This window comes from Solanum dulcamara, chromosome 12 (assembly GCF_947179165.1).
Source record: "Solanum dulcamara chromosome 12, daSolDulc1.2, whole genome shotgun sequence".
NCBI classification, from domain to species: Eukaryota; Viridiplantae; Streptophyta; class Magnoliopsida; order Solanales; family Solanaceae; genus Solanum; species Solanum dulcamara.
The window spans coordinates 1,690,214-1,714,952 of record NC_077248.1 but is presented as its reverse complement, the minus strand read 5'-3'; the positions used below and the strand labels follow the sequence as shown (position 1 = coordinate 1,714,952).

Below are 24,739 nucleotides of genomic sequence, written 5' to 3'. Positions count from 1 at the left end.
CACAAAATGAGAAAATGTAAAAAAAAATAAGAGCATGAGGTTAGATGGGGTGGGTACAAATTTTTTTAAAAAAAAATTAAAATAATTACATTTTTAAAAATAAAATAAAAATAATATTATTTTTTTAGAAAGTAGTGGGTGAGGAGGTGAAATATGCATTTATATATATAAAAAATGTAAAAAAATAAAAGGATGGGGGATTGTCCTGGAGGGGGGGTTAGGTGGTGGAGTGGGTGATAAAAATATTTTAAATTTTATTTGTTTTAAAAATAATTTCTTTTTTGGAAATAGAAATACTTTAGTCTTTGACTAAAATATTAATAATTTATTTAATATTTGTCAAGATAAAATATTTTATTGATGAAAAATGCCATGTGGCAAAATTATTTTTTTAAAAAAAAGATCATATTTGCACCTTTACTTTTAAAAAAGGGTTATATTCACCTTTTGTTATATTATTATTTTTTTGGATATATTTGCCCTTTGTCATTCAACATCCAACTTTAAGATGATATTTACCTTCTCTCCCTTGAATCCCCATATTCCAACATAAAATTACCTATGTGGCGCCTACATAATTTCATTTTTTCCTAATTAAATCTAATCACTATTTAAATCATTTTACCCGCCCCACACAATTAAACCCGATCCACTAACCAAAATAAACCCAACTTGATTCCTCTGCTTAAACAGTCAAGTACAATCACTTCACTACTAAAACAAAATTCGGCACCTAACTGCAACTTAGCACAAATTAAGATACCCACTTCTAATCTTTATATACCCTTTCTTCTTTTTTTGTCTTCATCCTTTCTTGTTTAACCCATTTTCTTCATATTTAACAAGAAAAGTTAAGTTATTTGCTCAACAATTCCCATGGCTACTTCTTCAGCTTATCTTTGTTGTCCGTCGACTTCTACTACTGGAAACAAACATATTTTCCCAACTGGATCACTTGGATTCTTGGTTTATGATGGGTAAAGTGATACGAGAGGATAAGTACTGGAGTTGGGTTAACGGGTTTTCAAATTGGATGGGTCGAATTTTATTTAAATGGGTGGGGTAAAATATTAAATAGAAAGTTAAATTTTAATTATATTAAAAATATATCCATGTACGAGTCATGTAAGCGCCAGTTAGAATAACAAAAGTGGTGACGTGATACTTAACTGTTCAAGGACAACTATGTGTCAAAGTTGGATGGCAAGGGGAAATATATAAAAAAAGTATGACTAAGGGTAAATATAATGTTTTTCTAAGAGTACAAGGACAAATACGACTCTTTTTTGTTAGAAAATAGAGAGAGTGTATAACACATACATCTGAGTGTTTGTCAAATTAATAAGTGATAATTTAGATATGAAACTCACACTTCCAATAGTTCAAATATGATAATTTACATAGCCAAAGCCCTAAGATCATTCACCGAGACATTAAGTGCGATAATGTGCTTGTTGATGATGATGGGAAGGAAGCAAGTTAAGCTTGGAGATTTTGGGCGTATTACTGAGGGTAATTTCGTCAAAGAGGCTAAGGGAACCCCTGAATTCATGGCTCCAGAGTGTTATGATGGAGAATATAACGAGTTGGTGGATGTATGTTCATTCGGGATGTGTCTTCTAGAGATGAATAATGGTGAATATCAGTATATGGAATGCATCAATCAGGTCCAAATATTTAAGGTGTATAGTGGTGTAAAGCTTGCGTCTCTCAAAAGGTGAAGGACTCGAGATGAAAGAGATAATCGAGAAGTGTATGCTTCTTGCGCCTATTAGGCCATCTACAGAAGAGTTGTTGAAAGATTCATTCTTTCTATACAATAGTGGTTCATCAATGTCAAAGACTCGGGCTCCTACTGCCAGTTTTGTAACTAGTCATTCATTTAGGGAATTACATTGTTGTGCTAAGGTCGTTGCTTAGACTCTTAAAAAATGTCAACGAGTGTGTTGAATTCTTCAAAAAGTATGGTATTTCCCACACGGATGCACCTTCAAAAATGAAGCATCCGCGCAAGACTTAGAGATATTAGAAATTTATATTGGTTGTGATAATCGCAATAGTATGCATCACATGCATTCCAAAAATTGTTGTTAATGTTCAGAACATAGTTGATTGGTTATTGAGAAAGTAAACATATTATCATTGCGTAATTTTCTTTTTCTCTTTCTAATTTCATTCTAAGTTTGAATAATTCTAACTTATAACTTCTAAGTATCAAAAACACTGCTTATGATACACATAATATGCTTAACATCACAAGATTAAAGTATATTTTGATACATTCTACATATTGTTAGTTTAAAATTACTAAATTCATTTTTTTAAATTTTTTAAAAATTTTGTATCAAGTCTAAATTAGACAATCAAATTAAAACGGAAGAAATAGTTTTTAAGATATTGGCTAATATTGATAGCATTTCTAAAAGAGGCTATTTTACTCACTCCCCATAGAAGCGTACTAAGGAAGTCCCGCCAATAATGAAAATGAAAAAAAAAATAAAAAATTCCCGCCAATGGTAAAAATCCACAAAAATTCACAATTATTTCGCTACCGTAGAAGCCATCCATTACAGTGGCAGTAATGAAGAATTCTAAACGACCACCGCCGTCGTCGGGGACCCAAGGCCCTAAACCGTCAAAACATGTGGTGCATATAGGCGGTATTCCGGTGGAGTTCCCTTACCAACCCTACGGCACACAACTAGCTTTCATGAATCGAGTCATTGTGACACTTGATCGAGCACATAGAGATGGCCATTCTCACGCGCTGCTGGAGTCTCCTACCGGTACAGGAAAGTCGCTTTCCCTTCTTTGCTCAACTCTTGCTTGGCAACAGAACTTCAAGTCGAAGAATCGTTATTCTAATCTTACTCACTCCAAGCCCGATCCGCAAGCCCTAGCTGATCCTATTGGTCACGGCGGAGGATTTATTCCTGAAATGCAGCCCTCAGGTACTTCATTTCCGTTTCGCTGTTACTGATTTGTATGATGATCAACAATTTAAATGTAGGACCTGAAGGTGCGAGACGGAGCCAAAATTTTTAGTTTATGAATAAATTAATTGTATATATAATGAATTTTTTAAAATAATAGTACAAAGTTTGAGCTAATACTATTGCCTCGAAGGTGTATAACTGTATACATTAAAGGCCATGAGCCGCTTCTAAATTTAAGCTGTTGCAGATCTCAATTACTAGACATTTCAGTTTCTGTATTTTCAGGCAACCCAGATACAGCGCCACCTTCTGCAAGTAATGGGACGAAAAAGAAAAAAGCGGCACCTACCATCTTTTATGCCTCGTAAGATTCATATTTTTGAAAACTTTTATAGATCAGTCTTACTGGACCCGTTATAAAATTGAATCCCTGGATACCTAGAGAGATCATAAGCTATGAACCAAGGCATTAGCGTGTGAATTTAAACCTTTTTTAAGAAGCAGCAAACTCTAGGCAAGGGAAGTTGTGTATTGAAAATCAGGTCATCTTCTTTTTCTTTTTCAAATGTAAATTCTCCATCACACACACACACACACACACACACTAGCACCAAGTAGGTGTCTCCAAAAGTTTACAAAGCATTGCATCTCCAAGGAGGATACAAACGTTCAAACAATATACTATTATGTTCTGCTTGCAACAAAAAGAGCTAGGTATAAATAACCATTCTTCAATTTGTGTACTGCAATGTATTTATCTTTAAAGTATCTTTGACTTTCACTGGTCATGTTATACACATAGGTACAATTCCCCAATGTTTCTTTACTCTTTACACTACATCCTCTCCATGCTACTAGCATATCTTTTAATGTCCTTGGCATTACCCACATTATAGTTTCATATGTTGAATCATGTGACCTATCATAATTTTGTATACTTGGGCCATTGTGACTCTTTCTGCAATTGGAAAATATCCTTAGGAGGACACATTCACAAATTTCTCAAGTGATTCGGGAATACAGAAAGACAAGTTATCGGGTGCAAATGGCTATACTGGTAGGTTGCTTGTTTGCTTTCAATAAGTTATTATATTCTTTTCCAATCTTCGTCTTCATGTAATCTTTGTGGAGATTCATATAGCCGACCCCAATTTGCTTGGGACTGAGGCTTAGTTGTGGTTAGAGCTGGCAATTTCAGCCCATATTTAGAAAATCAGTCCATTTAACCCACATTTTAAAGATTTGGATCACTTATATTTAGTTGGGTAAATAGGGGCTTTAGTTTATTTTTAACCCATAAAAATATGGACACATATGGACAAAAAATGGGTATCCATATTTTACTAGAAAGCCAACTCAAAAATTGCATTCTAACGTTCATCTGTTGTTTGCTTATATAAGCTGATCCATAACCTTCCACTACATAAAATATACTTCATTACGGAAAGAACTTTCATACAACAAAATAACCCACATTTGCAACGAAACTAATAAAGCTTCAAAATTAACAATGTGAAACTGCAAAAAGAATTAAAAACTGTCTGGTGTGTAATTAGTGATTTAGTTCTATCAGAATAACAACATAATACTCATTAATATGAAGCATGATAAGGAAAAGAAAGAAATAAAGAATGAAAGGTACCTGTGAAAAAGAGAAGAAAGAAAAAAGAATGAAAGTTACCCGTGAAAAAGAGAAGAAAGTTTTTTTGGCTTTAGGATATTAAAGTGGGTTAGGACCATTTTATCCAAAAGTTTTTTTGGCTTTAGGATATTAAAGTGGGTTAGGACCATTTTATCCAATCCATCTTTTACCCATATTTATATGGGTGGGTTGCAATTCAATCCATTGTAGCTCCACCCATTTTCCATCCGCCCAAATTCGACCCAATCCGCTCATTTGCCACCCCTAGTTGTGTGTTTCTTTCAGCTTGAGATTTTACTTGTTTGCTCACTGTTCATTATCTTTCAGGCTTCACGAAAACACTACTGTACAAATGTGAACGTACGAGGTCAAGACAACATTGATGAGAAATGGTGATTTTTCATATATCATACAAAATATGTTTTCCTATCTCATTTGTTCAATGTTATAATGTTGTGGCTGAAATTGCAGCAAGTTGTTATTAAAGGATCGGGAGTCTGGATGCTCAGAATTCAAGTTAGTTTGACTTTCAACTGTTTATATTATCTATTCTTCTCTAGATTGAAAAGTGAGATGTTAATCATCTAATTTCTGAACAGAAATACTCATAAAGTCAAAGGTCATCCATCCATTCAGAAAGGAGGGTGCCACGAGGCTCATGATATTGAAGATCTTGTTAAAGTTGGACAAATTGTCAAAGGTGACCGAGTCTCTGTGTAAAGCTTTCCCATTATTTTCCATGTGAGTGAACTTAACAACAAATTATTATTCAATTTTCAGGCTGCTCATACTTTGGAGCACGTTCCATGGCTGATGATGCGGAGTTAGTGTTCTGTCCATACAGCTATATCATCAATCCAGTTGTTAGAAGAGCAATGGAAGTAGTTATAACAGGAGCCATCATTATTCTCGATGAAGCCCAGTATGTATAGATGTAAACCACTTGTGAATGGTCATGGAATTTTGCCTGCTATGTAATGGAAAACTATATTAATTCATCTTTAGGTCTTGGAAATGGTCATTTTGTACATCCTACTATAAGTGATACTCTTTCTGATCCAAGTTGATAGATCTATTTTGCTTATCACTTATTTTCAGTTTGATCAAATTTTCAGAGTTGCATACACTGTCTCATCTTTTGAAAATAAACTTCTGATATTGAGAAACACTTGAAGAATTGGTTCAAGTATAATTCGTTCCAGTTCAACATGATGAAGACAAGTGTTAAAACTTTTACTTACTGATCATTTTTATCAACCAGAAGTGAAATAAGAGAATTATTTCGAGACAGTATGCGTAAAAACATTTGAAGTATCAGATAAAAGTGATAATGCTTCATAAGAAATATTGAAAAATTCATGTATCGTAAATCGAAATGAAGTCTATACATATCGTTGTTTTGACTATTTCTTTGTATATTTGTTTTGGTTGGTGTGCTATCTGCAGCAATATAGAAGACATTTGTCGTGATGCTGGTAGTGTTGATGTTGAGGAGGATATTTTGCTTCGTAAGCGTGGACTAGCTTTTTTTCGTGCCCTTTATTAATCTTTTCTTTGGGTCAAATTGAAAGAACACTGTTCATCATCCATTTTAGTTCATCTCTTATTAGTTCTTGTTTTCTGGAAGAGTTGCAGATGGAACTGGAGAAACTCATACAATCTAATACAATGATTTACCAACCTTTGGTAGATATGACACAGGTAATTACTGCAAATCTGAAGTTCTGTTAACAGATTATAGAGCTTTTCCATCAGTTTGTGTACTCATGGTTTTTGCAGGACATAAGGAGTTGGATTGCTAGGAAGATAAATACTTTAGAAAAGCATGGCTTCCAACACTACGCTTCATGGTGAGTTATGTTTTGGTTACTGTTCCTGCTTCAGATGTGAAGCAGACGGGCCAAAGTAAACATGTAACGTGAACAGATCAAGTTTGTTGTCATCATTATCATATGTTGGAACATTAGATAGCAAAAGGAGTATCCATTACTTCTTATAATTAGGCTCTTTTGGATAATGGAAAAAGGTAAAGTGAGTATACGAGAATGCATTTCCCTTGTATTTGGCTGGTAAATTCATTATGTAAACTTGACGCATACAATGGTATGCAATGTGTTAGAATAGGAATAGGAATAAGAATAGTATATAGAATCTTATTTGGAAAAGGATTAGTATATAGAATCCTACTTGGAAAAGGATTGTAATGTAGAAGGACTTTATCATTAACTCCACTTATCATCTTATATAGGAAAATATTATTCTCATTTTAAGTGATAATGTACCTTGATTCGTAGAAATTAAATTTTGCATGACTTTCTTTAGTGTACAGTGCAGTCTTAGGATATTGAAAAAAGGGGACTTGGAAACAGTTACCTCCGTTAATTTTGAAAAGCAAGACTTTATCAGTGTTTAGGTTTTTATTTCTTGCCTGGCTTTGGTTATGTCATGTTATAGGACATTGTTTTAAATGTTTGCCTGGGTATGCCAAATATTCTAATTGTTCAGTGACTACGAAAGCTTGTAGGTTTTGGCATACTTTAACATTTATAGCTGCTGAAGCTGAATCATAAATCACAATTGTATATGGTGTAAAGCCTTCAAAGTTGACCTTCAACTATATTTGTATATGCGAAAGAAAAGTACTGAAAATTCTACAGTTCGATTACAAATTAGATCTAATCATATTTTCAAACAAGATGAAAGCTATTCCAAATACTTATTTAACTTGAAGTCTCTGGCTCAAGGTGTTTCATGATCAAACATTAGTCCAGGCAATAATGCTGCTGGTTGTAACTAGTTTTCCTAATCTACCTGTGCATGTTGTGTGTGTATAGTACTTTGAGCACTATATATACACCTATGTATCTCATTTGCTCCAACTTAATTTGTAGTTGGACTGGTGACAAGGCCTTGAAAGAGCTACAAGAAGCCAATGTGACAAAGCAGTGCTTTCCAATTTTACAGGAATGTGCCTCAAAGGTAAGTTCTTGCTGATGCTGGTCTGTTTTGTTTTAAAATATTGAATGCGGATGACTGGTTGTTAAAGTCTCATCTTGGTTGAGGGAATGGGTTGCGACCTCCTTATGTGGTCTTGGGCAATCCTTCCCCCATGAACTAGATTTTGAGGTTGAGCAATCATGCATGGCTTGCTTTTAAGATTGAGTTAGGCCCAAGGTCCATTTTTTCACAGTGGAGTGGTATATGAGGACATTTATAATTATCCTAACCATTGCTCTTGCTCTCACCCTAATCTCTTATCATTTTTTCTTTCCCTGAAGGCCATCAGAGCTGCCTCTGAAGCTGAGCCAGAGACAGATCATTTGAGTGGCATGGCAGCATCTGTATTAGAAGGCACTGCATCTTATTTCTAATTCTAAGCCACACTTATCTTTTAAAGGAACTTTATATCATATATTGACTATGAATATCATTCAGGAATATTCTCCTCACTTAATTACTTCTTCTCGAGAGATGGGCTTCATGTGTGTGATTATCAGCTAGCTTTACAACGCTATGTCAAGAAAAGTCCTGGTAAGTACTGATATTTGTAAGGAAGATGCTGGTTATTGTTCCTGTCTTCATGTACACGAGGTCTCCATTTGATCTTATTAGACTATATTGCATAGATCATCTAACATATTTTGTGACAAATTTAATCAATGTTGGTTACAGATATTCGTTATGAATTGTAACAAGAAATGCTTTGCCTGCAGCAATAGGTTTCTGTAATAAGCATGTTGAAGTGTTCTTTCTTCAAAAGAACTTGGTATTCTAAATGCTTTTGCAGGGCATAAAAGATCTGAGGGTTTGTTGAAAAACTTTCTTGATCACTAAAACAAGTAGAGATACTTGGTGATTTGTTCTGTTTTGTTCTGGTTCTGTTCAGTTAAAGGAGGTGAAAGCCCTTAACTCCATCCTGGGAACAGATGAGAAGGAAATCAGATAAACATTTTTATGCTTCAGACATGCCTGTATAATGTGAAGCACCTCAGGCTTCATCCACCTCGCAGAAAAAAAGGAAGAGAAGGATTTTTTATTTGCTTTTGACATGACGACCAACACTGATGAAATTTTACCGAATATAGTCATAATGCTCTCATCCTTGGGCTAGAGAATCTAATTCATTTCTTGCTAGTTGGTTTGTTTATGCTACTATTCCTCTATGAATGTGCAGGAACTGCTGTTGGTGGCTGGACACAAACTTTTAGTTTGTGGTGCTTAAATCCAGCTGTTGTGTTCAGAGAAATTGCTGATTCTTGTCTATCAGTGATCCTAACATCAGGGTATGTGCCCATGGCTACTTCATTCAAGCACTAATACTCGGTGGTGTTTTGGACGATTTATACAATTCCCTTTTCTTTGGGTCCAATTTGAAGCAAATTTAATAACTCGTCGAGCAAAACTTTCAAGACAATGGTGTATGGTTCAGTTCCATGAATATGTAACATATGCCAAATGTTTCGTGTCTCTGTTTATGATCTATCCTTGTGCATCCTTATTTTTGCCTTCTCCTGCCCTTGTACTTGTGATACCTCTGAAAGACAATTTTTGAAAAACTGCTGCCGTTGAAGTTCCAGTTTCTTCTTTGCTGTTGTGCATCATTACTTCTTTTATGACAGGACGTTATCTCCAATGGATTCATTTTCCTCTGAACTTGGTATTACTTTTGGTACTTCTCTGGAAGCTCCACATGTTATAGACGTTGAATCACAGGTATTTTAAATTTGTCATTGTTTTGGGATCTGCTGGAGTTCGGATTTTAGTTTATAGATGAACTCAATGCCAGTCCATGAATTACAGTTATGGGCTGCTGTAATCTCGAGAGGACCAAGAAATTATCCTCTGAATGCAAGTTTCAAAACAGCTGATTCATATGCTTTTCAGGTATTATGTGATATTTATGCTAAGGTTTCGTTTGTCAATATGTATTTCCCTCCTTAACTAACATTGCAGCATTCATCGTGAAGGATGCACTTGGCACATCTTTAGAGGAAATATGCAAGATTGTTCCAGGAGGTTGTCTAGTATTTTTTCCTAGCTATAAGCTGATGGAGAAACTAAGCAGTCGCTGGAAAGAAACAGGTCAATGGGCCCGACTTAATGCTCGAAAGCCCATTTTCATTGGTAAGAAACATATCCATTCTTTGAACATCAGTATGATATTTGTCCATAAACAGGCTACAAGAGAGAGAAGTTTATCTGGACTATTCATTGCATGCTTTTCCATTGATGCATTAGAAATTTATCATGCTTGCCAATTGTTGATCTTTACTGGTGCAATTAATTCTTTTTTTTGATGGCTTTGTTTTTGCTTAGAGCCAAGAGGGGATCAAGAAGAATTTGAATTAGTTTTGAATGGTTACTACAGTTCTATTAACCAAAGGAAGAAACTAGTGACGGGAAGAAAGAAAAAGGCAAAAGGGTCAGCGCTTAGTGACAGTACTTCACATGAAGTTTCAGATGAAAACAAGAAAGAGGGAGCTGCTTTTCTTGCTGTTTGTCGAGGAAAGGTACATCAGGATTAATTCCACCTGTCAAGTTGTATGATTTTGCTAGTATTTGAATCATCACAAATGTCTATCTTGTGGAAGTTCAATCCCACTACAGTGTCCAGTCCAACTGCCCACATGGCCAGTCGGCACATTGATATGATCACAACCCATCCTGCTCTTCTATGCTCCAAGTTGTTGCAATATGTAATTGCCTAATTTACAATGTTCAACTTACAATCTTATTAAGGAAAATTAGTCTTTTGCATTTGACATGACTTACAAAATTCCAGTATGACTTGAATACAACTGTTTTTAAAAGTTAAAACATTGGCAAGAGACTAAGAAAAGAATTAGGACTAACAAGAAAGGATTTGTTAATTGTTAGAGATATACAACAACAACAACATACCTAGTGTAATCCCACTAAGTGGGGCCTGGGGAAGGTAGAATTTACGCAGACCTTATCACTACCTCGAGGAGGCAGAGAAGCTGTTTCCGAAAGACCCTCGGCTCAAGTGCATAAAACCCACGTAAATGAAAAAGAAAATAATGAAAAACATAGTCGATAGTAAGGAAATCAATGTAAAATCTACAAGAAGGAAGCAATAATAATAGCGAAATAATGAGATAATATAAACACAATACACAACATATGGCAAGAACTACAAGGGTATGACTAGTACTACGATAGACACTAATGAGCCTAAACCTACGCACTCCAAGACAATACTCCATTCCTACTAGCCTTCTCTCCTAATATGCGACCTTCACTCCTTCCTATCTAGAGTCGTGTCCTCGGTAATATGAAACTGCACCATGTTCTGTCTAATCACCTCTCTCCCATACTTCTTCGGCCTACCTCTACCCCTTTCGGTACCCCCTAAAACCAGCCTCTCGCATCTCCTCACTAGCGCATCAGCTCACCTTCTTTGCACATGCCCAAATAATCTGAATCTCGCTTTCCTCATTTTGTCTGCCAGAGTAGCCACTCGCACCTTCTCCTGAATAACCTCATTCCTAATCTTGTCGCTCTTAGTATGCCCTTACATCCATCTCAACATTCTCATCTCCGCAACTTGTATTTTCTGAACATGAGATTTCTTGATAGGCCAGTACTCCACCCCATACAACAAGACCAGTCTAACCACCACTCTGTAAAACTTACCTTTAAGTTTATGTGGTACCTTTTTGTCACACAGAACTGCAGAGGCAAATCTCTATTTCATCCATGCCGCCCTAATGCGGTGTATGACATCATCGTCAATATCACCACTACCCTGGAATACAGACCCAAGATATTTAAAACTTTCACTCTTGGGAATAGTCTGTGTGGCAAGCCTTACTTCCACGTTCGATTCATCCAACTCCACATTGAATTTACACTCCAAATACTCTGTTTTGGTCCTGCTTAGCCTGAACCCTTTGGACTCCAAAGTCTGTCTCCAAACTTCCAACCTAGCATTAACTCTGTCTCGTGTCTCTTCATCCAATACTATGTCATCCGCAAATAACATACACCAAGGAACCTCCTCTTGAATAGACTGCGTCAACTCATCCATCACCAAGGCAAATAGGAAAGGGCTAAGAACTGATCCTTGATGTTGCCCCATCTCAACTTGAAAAGGCTTTGAGTATCCTCCCACTGTCCTAACCCGAGTCTTTGCTCCATTATACATGTTCTTTATCGCCGTAATATACACTAGTAGGACACCTTTAGCCTCCAAACACCTCCGGAGGACATCTCTCGGGACTTTGTCATAGGCCGTTTCGAGGTCAATGAACACCATATGAAGGTCCCTCTTTCTTTCCCTATACTTCTCCACCGGTCTCTGCACAAGGTGGATGGCTTCTATCTAGCAATTTAAGTTTTTAGATGAGATGGTCACACACTTCAATATAGTCTCAGAGAAGGTAAAAGTCGTGGGTTCAAATCTCACTGCCACCCATCACCAGAATGAACTTTCATGTGCTTGGTTCATGAAAAAGATCAAGCCTGATGTGAAACGCGTGTTAGAGATATTAAGTAAATAAAAGTCTACTCTCTATCAATTTAAGCTTTTAGTTGAGATGGTCACACATTTCAATATGGATCATGAATGCTTCCGGTCTTTCTCAACTCTTAAATTATTTGAATATTGAGAAAGTCTTTAATTTTGAAGAAATTTATTGATTCATATTAACTCAGTTTAGGTTTATTAATTTGTATAATGGAGGAGTTGCAGCACTTTCGTGTTCCCATTGATTTGGAATTTCTTAGGGGATTATTATCTTTCTGATGCAACTTAAAATGTGTTGTGCATAGTTTATTAGCTTCAAAATCAATCTTCATTTTATCTCTTTCTCCACATTGGAAAGCAAAGAAAATAAAACTTTGGCCACTCACTTTTTCCTGTATGACTATTGAAGCTAAAAAAGATTGCATAGCTGAATATGCAAGTGGTTTCTGCAGGTTTCTGAAGGCATAGACTTTTCTGACGAGAAGGCTCGTGTAGTTGTATCCTTTTTTCTCTGTTTGAATTATGTTACTATTTGTCTCCTCATTCCTGGAATCTTATAAAGGGCGGGAAATTCTGGAAGAAAATCCTTATATTCTTATGCGAAGTCTTAATGGTGGCAATTCTTTTTTATATTGCCAGTATATTTGCATAGGCTTTTAGTTCCATAGTTTTCGGTTGTTGTGATAATTTTCTTAACTAAATTAGATAATTGTTGGCATTCCTTTTCCAAACATGTAAGAAATCTCTCTTCATATGAATTTCTATTGATTCATTTATGTTTCGGTGACTAATATGGGGCTCATTGTCCATCAGAAATGATATTAAAGTCGATCTTAAAAAGAAGTTCAATACTACTTATAAGTCATCAAAAAATCTTCTGAGTGGGAGTGAGTGGTATTGTAATCAAGCCTTCAGAGCTCTTAACCAGGCTACAGGTAGGCAATGCCTCTGGTAACTTTCTAAACATCTCTGTGTTGAGAGTTCTTTTTTTATCACATATATTGCAATTAGCAAGAGAATATTCTTTGACTCAAACAAAATTGTTAATCACATATATCACAGATTCATCAACTTGGTGTTTGTCATAGACCATCATATCATGGGTTTATCTTTATGACCATCCATAGTTGTTGCAGTTGCAGACTTGCAGCTGGAGGATCCTCCTCCACTGCTCTACAAAGTTCATTAGTATTCATTGCGCTGCATTCTTAAATCAAAAGCATTTGAAAAGCTCTGATATTATTAGAAAGACATTACATCTAATTTACCTCATTATATAAGAGGCATAATACTAATAATAATTTAAGCAATAACTACTAATTTAAGTACAGTAGCCCATGGAGCTCTGCTAAGCTTATTCTGATTAGGAAGTATAGTCTTCTTATGCAAGCATAATTTGCTTGGGTTGTCCTTAATATTGAGGTGTCAAAATCATATGAAAGTGCTAAAAAGATATGGGAATCATGCTGGTGTCATTTACATGAAATTGATTTGGTTGCTCTTTGTTTATCTTAGATGGTAGCCATCAACATCTATTACCATATGTCTTTTATGCTCATGGGCGCATTGGAGAAGCCTTGTCTATATTCCAGTTCCAAGAAGCCCCCATTAACTAGATAATAAGATCCTCTTAAATCATTACCCAAAGGGGGCACAACTCACCTTCGTCTTCCGCTGATTGAACAATCAACTCAAATAATTCAATAAGGACCCACAAAGATTTTCCCTGTTAGATGTAATTTAGCAAACAAATGGAATAGAGTTCAGGCTTCTTCAGAAAATAAAACAGCAAAACACTTATTTTGCTGAATCTGATGAGATATATTATATTCACCAAGCTGTATGATGATGGGAAGAAATAGATAGTATGAGTATCTGCTAGGCTAATTGAGTCAAATTTGCCATCATAAAACAATTCAGATCAACATAGTTATTAAAAAGGAAAAAAAGTAACCATAATCTGATTGTTGACTTTTACACAAACTCAGTTTGGTCATTCTTTGTTCTGCACTCATTTTCTCTGAAAAATCCTCTTGATCCGGGACTCGTCTTTGTGTGAGAGTTTGCCCTTTCTGTACATGTACTCTTGTGGCTTGGTCATGTGTCCATCTACAATTTTTTGTTTTCCATTTAATTTTATATGTTTAGAATGCTATCTCTACGAGTAAACTATTTTGCAATGAATTGCTTCATATAAGGATGCCTGCCTAGCTTCATATAAGGATGCCTGCCTAGCTTCTTTGGATTCAAGTACAACTTAAAGCTACAAAAGTGACTAAATGATACCTTTTTTGTAACAAACAGACAACTTACTTGAAATACTAATTTAAGTGAAGAGTGATGTCATAAGATCATGCATATAGTTTCAAGAAGCAACTAATGCCTGCAATGTATTTCAAAAATGATAAAACACTACATATGGGAAATGCAAGTATGGATCAAAATAAAGTAAATGGATGTTAACAAGTTTGGAGTATTACATTCTAGATCCTACAAAGAGATTTCACTTAGTTGTCACCAACTGAAATTGAGATAACTTGTGTTCAATCATGCCTATTCTCCTTCCATCCATTTCCAGGCCTCCAATAGCCATATATGTCTTAGTTATCAAAGACTTCCCAAAATTTTTTATCTTTGCTGTATGATTAGTTTGTAATCCACCAAATTCTCTTAATGATGTTAACATATTGGTTATGATATAATTGCTTTTTTGCTTTGTAGGTCGTTGCATTCGCCATAGATTTGACTATGGAGCTGTGATCTTTTTAGGTACTTACATTATTCCTTCTTTGATTGTGTAAAAGAAAAAAGAAGAGAGATTGTTTTTTGCCAGATTGGTGAGTATGTTCGTAAAATGGAGCTCTTTCTTTTGTAGTTTTGGTTACTAGAAAAGAAGAAAAATGTAGAGCTCCTTATTGTCATATAAAAACTTCTAAGTGCTCTTACTTTGTACTTAGAGGGCACATTCTAACACTCATCTTCAAGTTGGAACGTATAGATCAACAACACATCTAATGTAATCCCACGGGAGGAATTTGGGGAGGGGAGGATTTACGTAAACCAAACCAAACCTTACCTTACCTCACAAAGGTAGAGAGGTTATTTCCGATAGACCCTTGGCTTAAAGAAAAGTATCTACACATGCTTGTAAGAAAGAAGACAACAAAGTAGCAAGATACTAAACAAATGCAACAACATATAGTAATACACATAGAAGAATAAGAAGCTATGCAATAACTGCATAATACTACTAAAAGGACAAGTAGGGGAGTAGGGAGGCTGACCCATTCCCTCTCCCCCATAGGATGCGACAACACCTAGCTCCTTACTCACCTTCTACACTAATCGTTGACCGTCATAACTTCCTACCTAAGCTCTAAAAGACATCTTTATTTTAGGGCTTGATTTTTTCCTCAGACTCTGTATTTTCATTCATCATAAGATCTTTTTGTCAATAATATCAACTAGAACTCTCTCTCTCTCTCTCTCTCCATCCTCTTCTTTTCCACTCTTTTGAGTACTTCTAAGTGATTACAGTTTGGTGCATTATTTTGAGAAAGAACACATCAATGTCTTCAATAGTTTTGAATAATGTGATGATTTTCTCTATCCTTGCTTATATCAGTCATGTTATCTCTATATCCAATATATTTCATCTTCTTGCATGTAGATGAGCGTTTCTGTGAAGCAAGGAATAGAGCTTATATATCAAAGTGGTTGCGGAATTCAATAAGACACTACAGCGGCTTTGACCAATCAATAGAAGAGCTGAAATCCTTTTTCAGAGATGTCAAAGTACTCATTGACAACCTTTAATTATCACGACAGCTCTTGTTCTCTGCATCAGTGCATTGTCTTTGCTGAAGTTTTCTCAATATTTTTCTCTTTTTGATTCTTTTAAGTTATTAATTTAAACCTTTTTTAAAAACTTTAAACAGGAGCGTGTTGGCAAGGCAGCCAGTTCCTTACAAAGTTCTGTTATTGATGTTGAAGAAAATACTTTTGTTACTAAGAATATAAGAACCAGGCAGAAAAATCAGAAGTTGAGCACTTCTGATGTGAAAGGGCTTAAGGAAGAAGAAAATAGTGCATTGATTTGTCAAAAAGCTCCTCTCCTATGTCAATCTTCATGTATTGATACCATGTATAATACATCCTCCACTAAAATGAAAATTGATGCCCCTCATTTGACGTTAAGTGATGACGAGGATTCCGATGGTCGCAGAGGTTACATTGATTTGGAATGTGATTCAGAAATTTCATCTAGGTGAAACATGAATCTTTAATATGTTATGTCTGCGAATTTCATTCCCTTCATTCAGTTCAAAAAGTTCTGCATCTTGAGCTCGCTACTGGACATTACTTATGCATTGTTATTTTTTTGAAACTGAATGTCTGATTTGCAGGTTCTCTGGAGATCCATTGATAGTTTCACACACTGCTGACCCTCAATTAACCATTGTAAAAGAAACTCCTGCTACTGATGACATTATTCACATTTCTAGTCCTCAATCCTTCTCCAAGGATGAATATTCTTCCTCCACCATTATTCAAGCATCTAGTGACCTTTCAGACCACTTGGCAAATCATCCTATAACTCAACAAAATACTGAGTTGGGTTGTAAATCTCCATGTTTGATGATTACTCCTCAAAAAGATGTTTATACAAAAGCAAACATGATATCATTTGATGTTGAATCGTCGATTAACTCAAGCGTCAATTCTCATGTGGGGAAAAGAATAAAGCGTTTGGATTTGTCATCCATAGTTCATCTCCATGTAGAAGAATATGATTCTCAGATGACCAAGACTCCTACGCATGATAGTTCTACATGCAGATCAAGGAAGATTAAAGATGCAAACCAAATGATTGATTCTGATTCCAGAATTAGTCAGTTAGACAAGGAACTGGAGAAGTCCAAATTTCCTAGGTCATCAGTCCTGGATAACTGTGAGACATCAGTTGTGCAGTCTAAACTTGCTATGTCCGAAAGACTACAGATATTTTGCTCACTTTGCAAAAATCCACTAGGGCTTCCTGAGAATAATTTATTTGTTATGTGCTCACGAACTTCTACAACAAAAACTCACTTAAAATCTCTTTGGAAGGGTCAACCAGAAACCCCTGATCCGAGCAGACATAGTATACCTATTCTCATAGCTAACTTCTCTTGTGTTGATCAACGCATCTATGAAAGAACCAGTGATAATTTATCTGTTCAGGGGATTTGGTGCAAAGAAGATGGCTGTGTTTTCAAAACTATTTTCTGCCCCTTCTGTGTAAATTCCAGACATTGTCTTGGTGTACAGGTCATGGCTTCTGATGTGTCTAATGTCCAGTTACTGAATAAGGTATTAGTCTTTCCACCAATACAGTACTGGTTGCAGTTTTTTTTTTTTACTGGATCAGTTTATCCTGAAACTTGAACATTTTCCTTGTAAGATATTTTCCATCTTCACCATTTGTTTTCTGTGAAGGTGCTGCTTTATTGGGACTGCTTGGTGATAAAGGAGCCTGAAGCATCAAGAAAGGTCAGTCAGTCCTTTGCTCATTCCTTGGGGACAAGTGACCTAGAATGTGTAAAATTGTTGTAGCTCAGGCATTTTATATGCATGGGAAATATCTAGGCAGAGTCAAGTATCATGTAATCTGATTTTTGATAGGTCAATGCATAATATAACTTGAATGGTGGTCATGCAGATCAATGGCTAATACATGATGTTGCCTGTGAACTAATGTAATTCTGAATCATTAACCTCTAAAACCTGTAAATAGACCATCCAAGTTTCTGTTATCTCAATTCTGTTGCGGATCTATTTCTGTGATGTCCGTAAAGATCTTGCGTAGCATATACATTATTTGATCTAGCCTTTACCGGGATTCATCCTGTTTCTGCATGTGCATGACACTTAATTCCTTAATTGCCAGTTAACCTATTGTTCTAGGCTGGATATAGGCTCTAGATAGAAGAATGCTTGATTATTTGCTGCTTAAAATCCATACACTAGAGATACTAATCTCAATCTAGTTACTCTGGAACTAGGCTCATGTGTAATTAAACATATGTAAGACAGAGTTTCTAGGGGATGATCCCACCGCCAACATTGTGCTTTTTTAATGTGTTGATAAGCTACTTTTTGGTGCTTTCTGACAAATGAAACAACACCAAAAGTTTCAGTGTCACTAGATTATTTATCCTGTAAAATTTGTGCCTTTTTTCCTTCTCCCTTACTGATGTTTCTACTTGCTTTTATGAGGTGAATTTAGGAATTATCTCCGTCCAACAATTTAAGCTCTGATAGAGGTCTTAATTCCATTGAGAGTTTCACATTTACTCCTGAGCAGCAGAATCTTGAGCTTGGAGGATGGAGAACTACAAAATCCAAGGTTAGGATATAGTGGGATATAGTTTGACATTGTTAACCTAATGTTCTATCGGAAACATCCTCTCTACCTTTGAGTTAGAGATAAGGTTTGCGTAAACTCTACCCTCCATAGACTCCATTGGATATGTTGTTAACCTAATATATATATATATATGTATGTATATCCATTTAAATAAATTTATCATGCAGATGCGATTACCAAAGAGGAGCATCTCATCTAGTGCACAGAGGTGATGCAGAATGGATTTTGGAGTTCACTAAATAGATACTTTCTGAAAATGCTACCACATTATAAAGACAACAGTTTCCAGGGGAGATCACAAGTTGCCTACAATATGTTTTGTTTATTCAGTTCGATACAAGATGTTAGCAGTCAGTGATCACTTTTGTGTTTGGCAAATAATAGATTCCAGTTTCTGCATTTATATTGACAGGAAATAGAGTGTACATATTGGTTAGATATGCAGAAGATTATATTCAATATAATTTATCGTTGTTGTTGAAAGATGAAACATCATGTTATGTGCATTAATTATTAGTACTAGTATCTCAACGAGTATTGCAAATAATGTAACACATAATTTTCATCCGTTTCAACTGCTTTATCATGACGTTGACTCTTGTTGATTTTGATATCCCATAGTGCAATGTGTAGTTGAAATTGGCCATGTGAGAACATGTTTTGGAATATATCTGATCAAACATCAGGGATTATTTGATCCTGTGCTTTAAATATCGTCCTTGCAAACATTAACGTACAAGAATATGATCTCACTTTCTCAATGATTATTAGATATATTGACAAGATTGTTAAGCTTTGCTATCAATATTTTCTCATTACTCTGGTAAATAAAGTTTTAATATTAAAACTATCAAAAGGAAGAAGCTTATTCAAATCCAACATATGAGTAAAATTAGGCCATCAATAGCTGAAATTTATAGTTCAGCGTTTAACAAGAAGAAACTTGGATCAAGTAATAACTGCACATTACTCTACAACAACAGCTAAATCAGAAGTATTTTTTCTCATAACCGACGAGACCATGAACCCCTCCTTCAACTTGTGCTGCTCCTGTCCGGACCTGAAGAACCAGAAAGAGAGTTAAAGTTGGATCCCAATGAACTATGAGCTGAGATGATCACGCTCTTTCAATTAGTTTTCTTCAAATATCCGGAATAGAAAAGGCACAAACATGCAACAATATAACAATGGTCGAGGAAGAAGATACAAACCTCTAGCCTCAATGTGCCTGATCTTAAGAGATGATGAGCAGACTGCATGGAGGAAGCACCTAAATCCTGGAATCCTTGTTTTACAGCTTGCATTGTATAAGGAACGAACTTCAGAACAGAACCTTTATCGGCAACTGAACCAACAACACCCTGAGCAATCTTTAGTTTAGCAGTATCACCCAAGTATCTTGCATCACTCCCTTTAGTCATTGCTTCCAAGGATCCCATACCTCGATACTTCTTCACACGGAGACCATTCTATCCTTGCCGAAAAATTGACCAAAGTTAACAATAGCACAAGGGAACATTTGAGTAGAATGTAATTGCAAATATGAACAGAAAAAAACCAAGGTTCATTTAGTCTCAAAATACAAAAATTTGCAATAAAGCCACTTTGAAGATGAGATAATCAAAACTCTTGTCACGGAAAGCCAGATATACTATGTGCCAAAATACTCAACTATACTATATATATTTAAAATAAGGTAAATTACTGACAACGATAGCCCCACAAGTTAGTTAAGACATTAAATCTTTGCTTCTGACCACATTTCGTGCCAACTTTGAGGGCTATGTATTGGCCTTAACACAATCAAGTGAAAAACCAAACACATCAACTGATATTCGTAATTAATTTTCTTGGGAAGAGAAGAAAGGAATGAGACAGGAAATCAAAAAGGAATGCAAAACAAAAGTGAAAAGAAACATGCTTTCTTTTCTATGTTTGGGGCGAGAGTGAAGTGTGAGGAACAGCTAGCTCACACTTTTACTTCCCCGTCAACTAAAATGAGTGAGTCCAAAACAAGAAGGCTCCCTCCCATTATAGATTCTCTTTTTAGACAAGGTGTCGATGGAAGTTGTTCTCATGGTGATATAATTCAATTTGGAACAGCTCAAAATATTTTACATACTTCTATAAAGCATAATGAGTGCACCATTTGCAAATGTTAAAGAATAAAATTCATTGATTTGACGTAATCCCTGATAACCAAGTTCATACATAAACTCCAAATAATATACTGATATTTCTTACCCTTACAACTGTATAACAAGGTCAAAGTAAAGAGGATGGAGAAGAGTGCTATCTTAAGAACCGTTAGTTTCTCATTCTATCTTCAACATCTAATTGTTTTCCAAAGACTGGTTTCATTTTGAGTTATGAAAACAATGTTTCTCTTTATGAGAATTGTGACAGTAAACGACAAAGAATGAATCTTAGGCTTCTAATTTTTTTGTTTTTCAGTCTTGATATGTGTCTTGATTTAACTTTTCCATACATAATTTAGGTGATAATGCCCCGAGTTCTCATCCCTCCAACGGAGAATTTTCAATCAAAGGAAGCTGGATAGGCAACAATAGGCAGTATGTTAGGAACTAGATTGCCATCAAGAGGGAAGACAATATACTAAGCCTGCAGATGTAAAAAGAGTCCCTCCACCAGCAAAAGAAATGGATTATGCAGGATACAGCCAAATTGCCGCCTAAAAATAAAAATGACACATAACTATGTTTTAAAGAGTCTTCCTATGAGCCAAGTCAAATTGCATGGCAGATATTTACTGAAAATGGAGAGGAAACTTGCCAGGCAATACAATGTCAAAATAAGGTTCTCCGGATACAGCTAAAGCAACTGTAGATGTATCCTGGAAGGAACTTTTGCAGACAGTATAAAAGCATAAAGAATCCTGTTGTACCTTATATTCATATGTGCCAGGAGCTTCATTGCTTCCAGCCAAGAAGCTCCCCATCATGACAGTTGATGCTCCGAGTGACAATGCCTTTACAATATGGCCAGAATTAGAAATCCCACCATCAGCGATGACAGGGACACCATGCTGCTCGGCAATTGATGACACCTTGTAAACAGCAGTCGCCTACAAAGATTGACGGAGAAACATAAGTTCCGCGGATACTTTTACTAATCAAAATAGGTTTCATGGATACTTTTGAAATGTGAAACAGATGAAGAGAGACAGCATTTTCCTGGGATGCTTTCATACTTGTTCCTTTCCAATCATATTTATGCTCGTGTCTATATTGATAGTGACTATCTTCGTATTCAGTTATACAAATTAACCAAATAACCAAATAAAGCAACTAAAATGAACTTATATGAAAAACAAACAACTACAATCAACAAAACAAAAACCAGTTCCATCCAATAATTCACCTGTCCGCGGCCCACAGCACAAACTTCTTGAGTGGTACAGATGGACCCGGATCCCATCCCGACTCTCAATCCATCTACATCCTGCTTAATCAAGTTCTCTGCTTGATACTTAGTGACTACATTTCCACCAATCACATCCAAGTGAGGATAAGTATGTTTCACATACTTGATCATATTAATCTGATATTCCGAGTTCCCTTGAGAGCTATCAATCACAAGAGCATTAATCCCGGCTTTCACTAAATGCTCCAGCCTCTCTTTATCTGATTCCCTCGTCCCTACTGCTGCCCCCACCAAGAACTTTCCGTCTGTCCCTAAAGACGGCAAGCCCAATTTGGGGAGCGAATTTAATCTCTCCAAGTCAGAAGCTGTGACCAAATTAACCACTTGCCCGTCCTTATCGTTCACCAATGGTACAAAATCCAGCTTTTTACATGCTATGTAGCCTGCTACATCCTCAAAATTATAGCTTGAAGGCAGAGTAACCGGAGAACTATTCATGTAATCGGAAATTCTAGCTTCCTTATCACTCAAACCCTTCCAAGTAGACTTGGAGACGACCCCTAAAACTTTGGATTCCTCAGTTCCTGACTCGGTAATGAAAATACAAGGAGAGTTACCGAATTCATCAGCAGAATGGATGGAATCGGAAGGGGAAGCGAAGATCAAATCCGTTGAGAAAGGGATTTGATGAGACTTGGCGGCACGAATGATAGAAGCTTGTTGAGAAGTGGTGTTGTTGTAGTGAACGATACCTATACCACCTAGCGCCGCCATGCCGATGGCCATGGAGGTCTCGGTGACGGTGTCCATCGGAGAAGCAACGCATGGAATGGAAAGGGGAATGTTGCGGCTGAGCTTAGTGGAGAGGTTGACGGCGTCAGTAGGGAAGTCGATGAAGCCAGGGAGGAAGATGACATCGTCGTAGGTGTAGGAGTAGCCTTGGTTGAACAACCTCTCCGCTGAAAATCCGTCGTCATTCATGGCGGCGGCGATGGCGGCGGCAATGGGTTTAGGGTTTTGCTTGTCAAGAGAATTTCCAGGTGAATTCAACTGATAAGTGATAGTGATAAGAGTTGCTGGATTGGTATTACCTATTGATACTGATAAGTGATATTTAATTATATTTTTTACAATTTTTAAAATATATATATATATATATATAAATTATTAGTTATGTTTTTATATAATTTTTAAATATATAAAATTTATTTTAAAAAATCAAAATACTCATAATTAAATTTATAATCAAAAATCAAATAAAGACGTTTGTGTTTGCTCTCTCTGTGTAAGAAATTTATTATATTTAATTGTTTATAATTATATTATCCTTGAATATAAAATAATGATACAAGTTTAACATAATATATAAGTAGTTAGTAAATGTAACAATTAATAATTCTAGTAAATTATTTACATTTTAATTAGTTAAAAATTAATTATACTCCTATTGAAAAAATTCAATAACCATTAATTCAAAACTTTAATTAAAAGAAAGTCCAATATTTAAAACCTTCCTACATTAGTGGGATTTGTCATATGTGGTGGTCCTAGAGAAGGAAGTGGACTCATGACTCATTTATAATCCACTATAAAACATAAATCTAGTTGATGATGGATGTATTATAAAAAAAGAACGTAGTAGGTAGTGGTGAATTTGATTAAATACTAATATGTTCCTTTCAATTTATGTATGATATTGTTTGATAAATGAAGTTTAAGAATAATTTTGTAATTTATAACCAAGTCATATATTAATAGAGATGAAGATATTTGAGATAAGGTGGAAATAATTTTGGTGGAGAACAAGTTGCAAAAACGAGGTTGAAATGGTTTGAATATATAAAAATAAATATATGAATGTTCTAGTGTGAAAGTGTGAGAGGTTGGTATGGATGGTTTTAGGAGTAAAAATAGGCCAATGAAGTAGTCAGAAGAGGCGATTTGACATGATATGACACAGTTTAAACTTATTGAGAACATGACCGTAAATAGGAGGTTGTGAAAGATAGATATTAGGATAAAACTCTAGTTGGTAGCAGAGCATTGTCCCACTTATTCTTTCATACTAGCAGTCGTAAAATTACTCTCGTAGTTTCTTGTCCTTCGATTAATATTATTATTTGTTATTTCTTGTATTTTGATTTTCTATTATTTCATTGTAATTACTATTCATAACGATCTATCATGTTTTCTATAGTATTTTGTCATAGCTTCTTTAGTTTTGTTTTAAAAAAGAAATTCATATTTGCTTTGAACTATTTTTTTCTTGAATCGGGGGTCTATCAGAAACAATCTCTCTACCTCCAAGGTAGGAATAAGATCTACGTTCATTTTATTCTCTTCAGACCCACTTTATGATATTGCTTTGAATATGTTGTTGTATAACTAAACTCATAAGTATTTATATCGCTATAAATCATCTTATTTATGATTAAATAAATAGCTTAACATGTAATTATTCTAAATAAGATGATATGCCATTTTTAAAACAAATTAAAAAGTATATTTAACATTATAAATGCAGACCAATATCGTAAGGTTCTTTTTCAATTACAGTTGGCTCATTTTCATAGTAAAAGACCAAGATAGAGGAGGTGGAAGCTATAACTATTTGATTTAGAGGATGTTTAGCTAATAGCTTGTTTCACAAGTGATTTAATTAAATATAAATTGTTATTTTACTATTAATAAAAATATTTTTTAAATTGATTAACCAAATATAAATTGTTACTTTCTAAAAATATTATTTTTAGAGAATACTTCTGACAAATAACCTTTTTTTTAAAACAAACAAATTTTTAAAACATGATCAAACAAGTTATAAGCTTAGAAAGTTGATCAAGTCATAAGTTAATAAAGTTCACAACTCTGAATATATA

The 24,739-nt window shown here is 35.4% G+C and overlaps 2 protein-coding genes and 1 pseudogene across 2 annotated transcripts; 2 read left to right on the top strand and 1 right to left on the bottom strand.

Moving 5' to 3' along the window:
- The first annotated feature begins 876 nt into the window (after positions 1–876).
- LOC129876789 (probable serine/threonine-protein kinase WNK10) lies at positions 877–1,920 on the top strand (annotated as a pseudogene).
- Positions 1,921–2,543: 623 nt separating this feature from the next.
- Positions 2,544–18,986, top strand: LOC129876979 (uncharacterized). The gene is made up of 28 exons (XM_055952455.1): positions 2,544–2,951; positions 3,222–3,300; positions 3,918–3,993; positions 4,906–4,970; positions 5,050–5,094; positions 5,178–5,278; positions 5,359–5,500; positions 6,025–6,086; positions 6,206–6,279; positions 6,358–6,428; positions 7,470–7,557; positions 7,857–7,929; positions 8,014–8,109; positions 8,753–8,861; positions 9,198–9,291; positions 9,379–9,462; positions 9,546–9,702; positions 9,895–10,088; positions 12,520–12,564; positions 12,773–12,801; positions 12,881–13,002; positions 14,789–14,836; positions 15,738–15,862; positions 16,006–16,334; positions 16,474–17,419; positions 17,546–17,599; positions 18,336–18,455; positions 18,644–18,986. The coding sequence occupies exons 1-28, from the start codon at positions 2,582–2,584 to the stop codon at positions 18,686–18,688; spliced, it is 3,843 nt and encodes a 1,280-aa protein (XP_055808430.1). The 5' UTR covers positions 2,544–2,581; the 3' UTR covers positions 18,689–18,986.
- Positions 18,987–19,295: 309 nt separating this feature from the next.
- Positions 19,296–22,943, bottom strand: LOC129876460 (inosine-5'-monophosphate dehydrogenase 2-like). The gene is made up of 4 exons (XM_055951907.1): positions 21,858–22,943; positions 21,382–21,561; positions 19,688–19,945; positions 19,296–19,536 (listed from the first exon to the last, which is right to left on the bottom strand). Exons 1-4 carry the CDS (start codon positions 22,839–22,841, stop codon positions 19,465–19,467), a joined length of 1,494 nt encoding a protein of 497 aa, XP_055807882.1. The 5' UTR covers positions 22,842–22,943; the 3' UTR covers positions 19,296–19,464.
- Positions 22,944–24,739: the final 1,796 nt, after the last annotated feature.

Coding starts and splice junctions, on each gene's coding strand:
- LOC129876979 (XM_055952455.1), top strand. CDS start 2,582: ATGAAGAATTCTAAACGACCACCGCCGTCGTCGGGGACCCAAGGCCCT. Junction 6,087..6,205: donor TGAGGAGGATATTTTGCTTC/GTAAGCGTGGAC, acceptor GTTTTCTGGAAG/AGTTGCAGATGGAACTGGAG. Junction 12,565..12,772: donor ACGAGAAGGCTCGTGTAGTT/GTATCCTTTTTT, acceptor TAACTAAATTAG/ATAATTGTTGGCATTCCTTT.
- LOC129876460 (XM_055951907.1), bottom strand. CDS start 22,841: ATGAATGACGACGGATTTTCAGCGGAGAGGTTGTTCAACCAAGGCTAC. Junction 21,562..21,857: donor GTGCTGTGGGCCGCGGACAG/GTGAATTATTGG, acceptor CAATCTTTGTAG/GCGACTGCTGTTTACAAGGT. Junction 19,946..21,381: donor CTGGCACATATGAATATAAG/GTACAACAGGAT, acceptor CGGCAAGGATAG/AATGGTCTCCGTGTGAAGAA.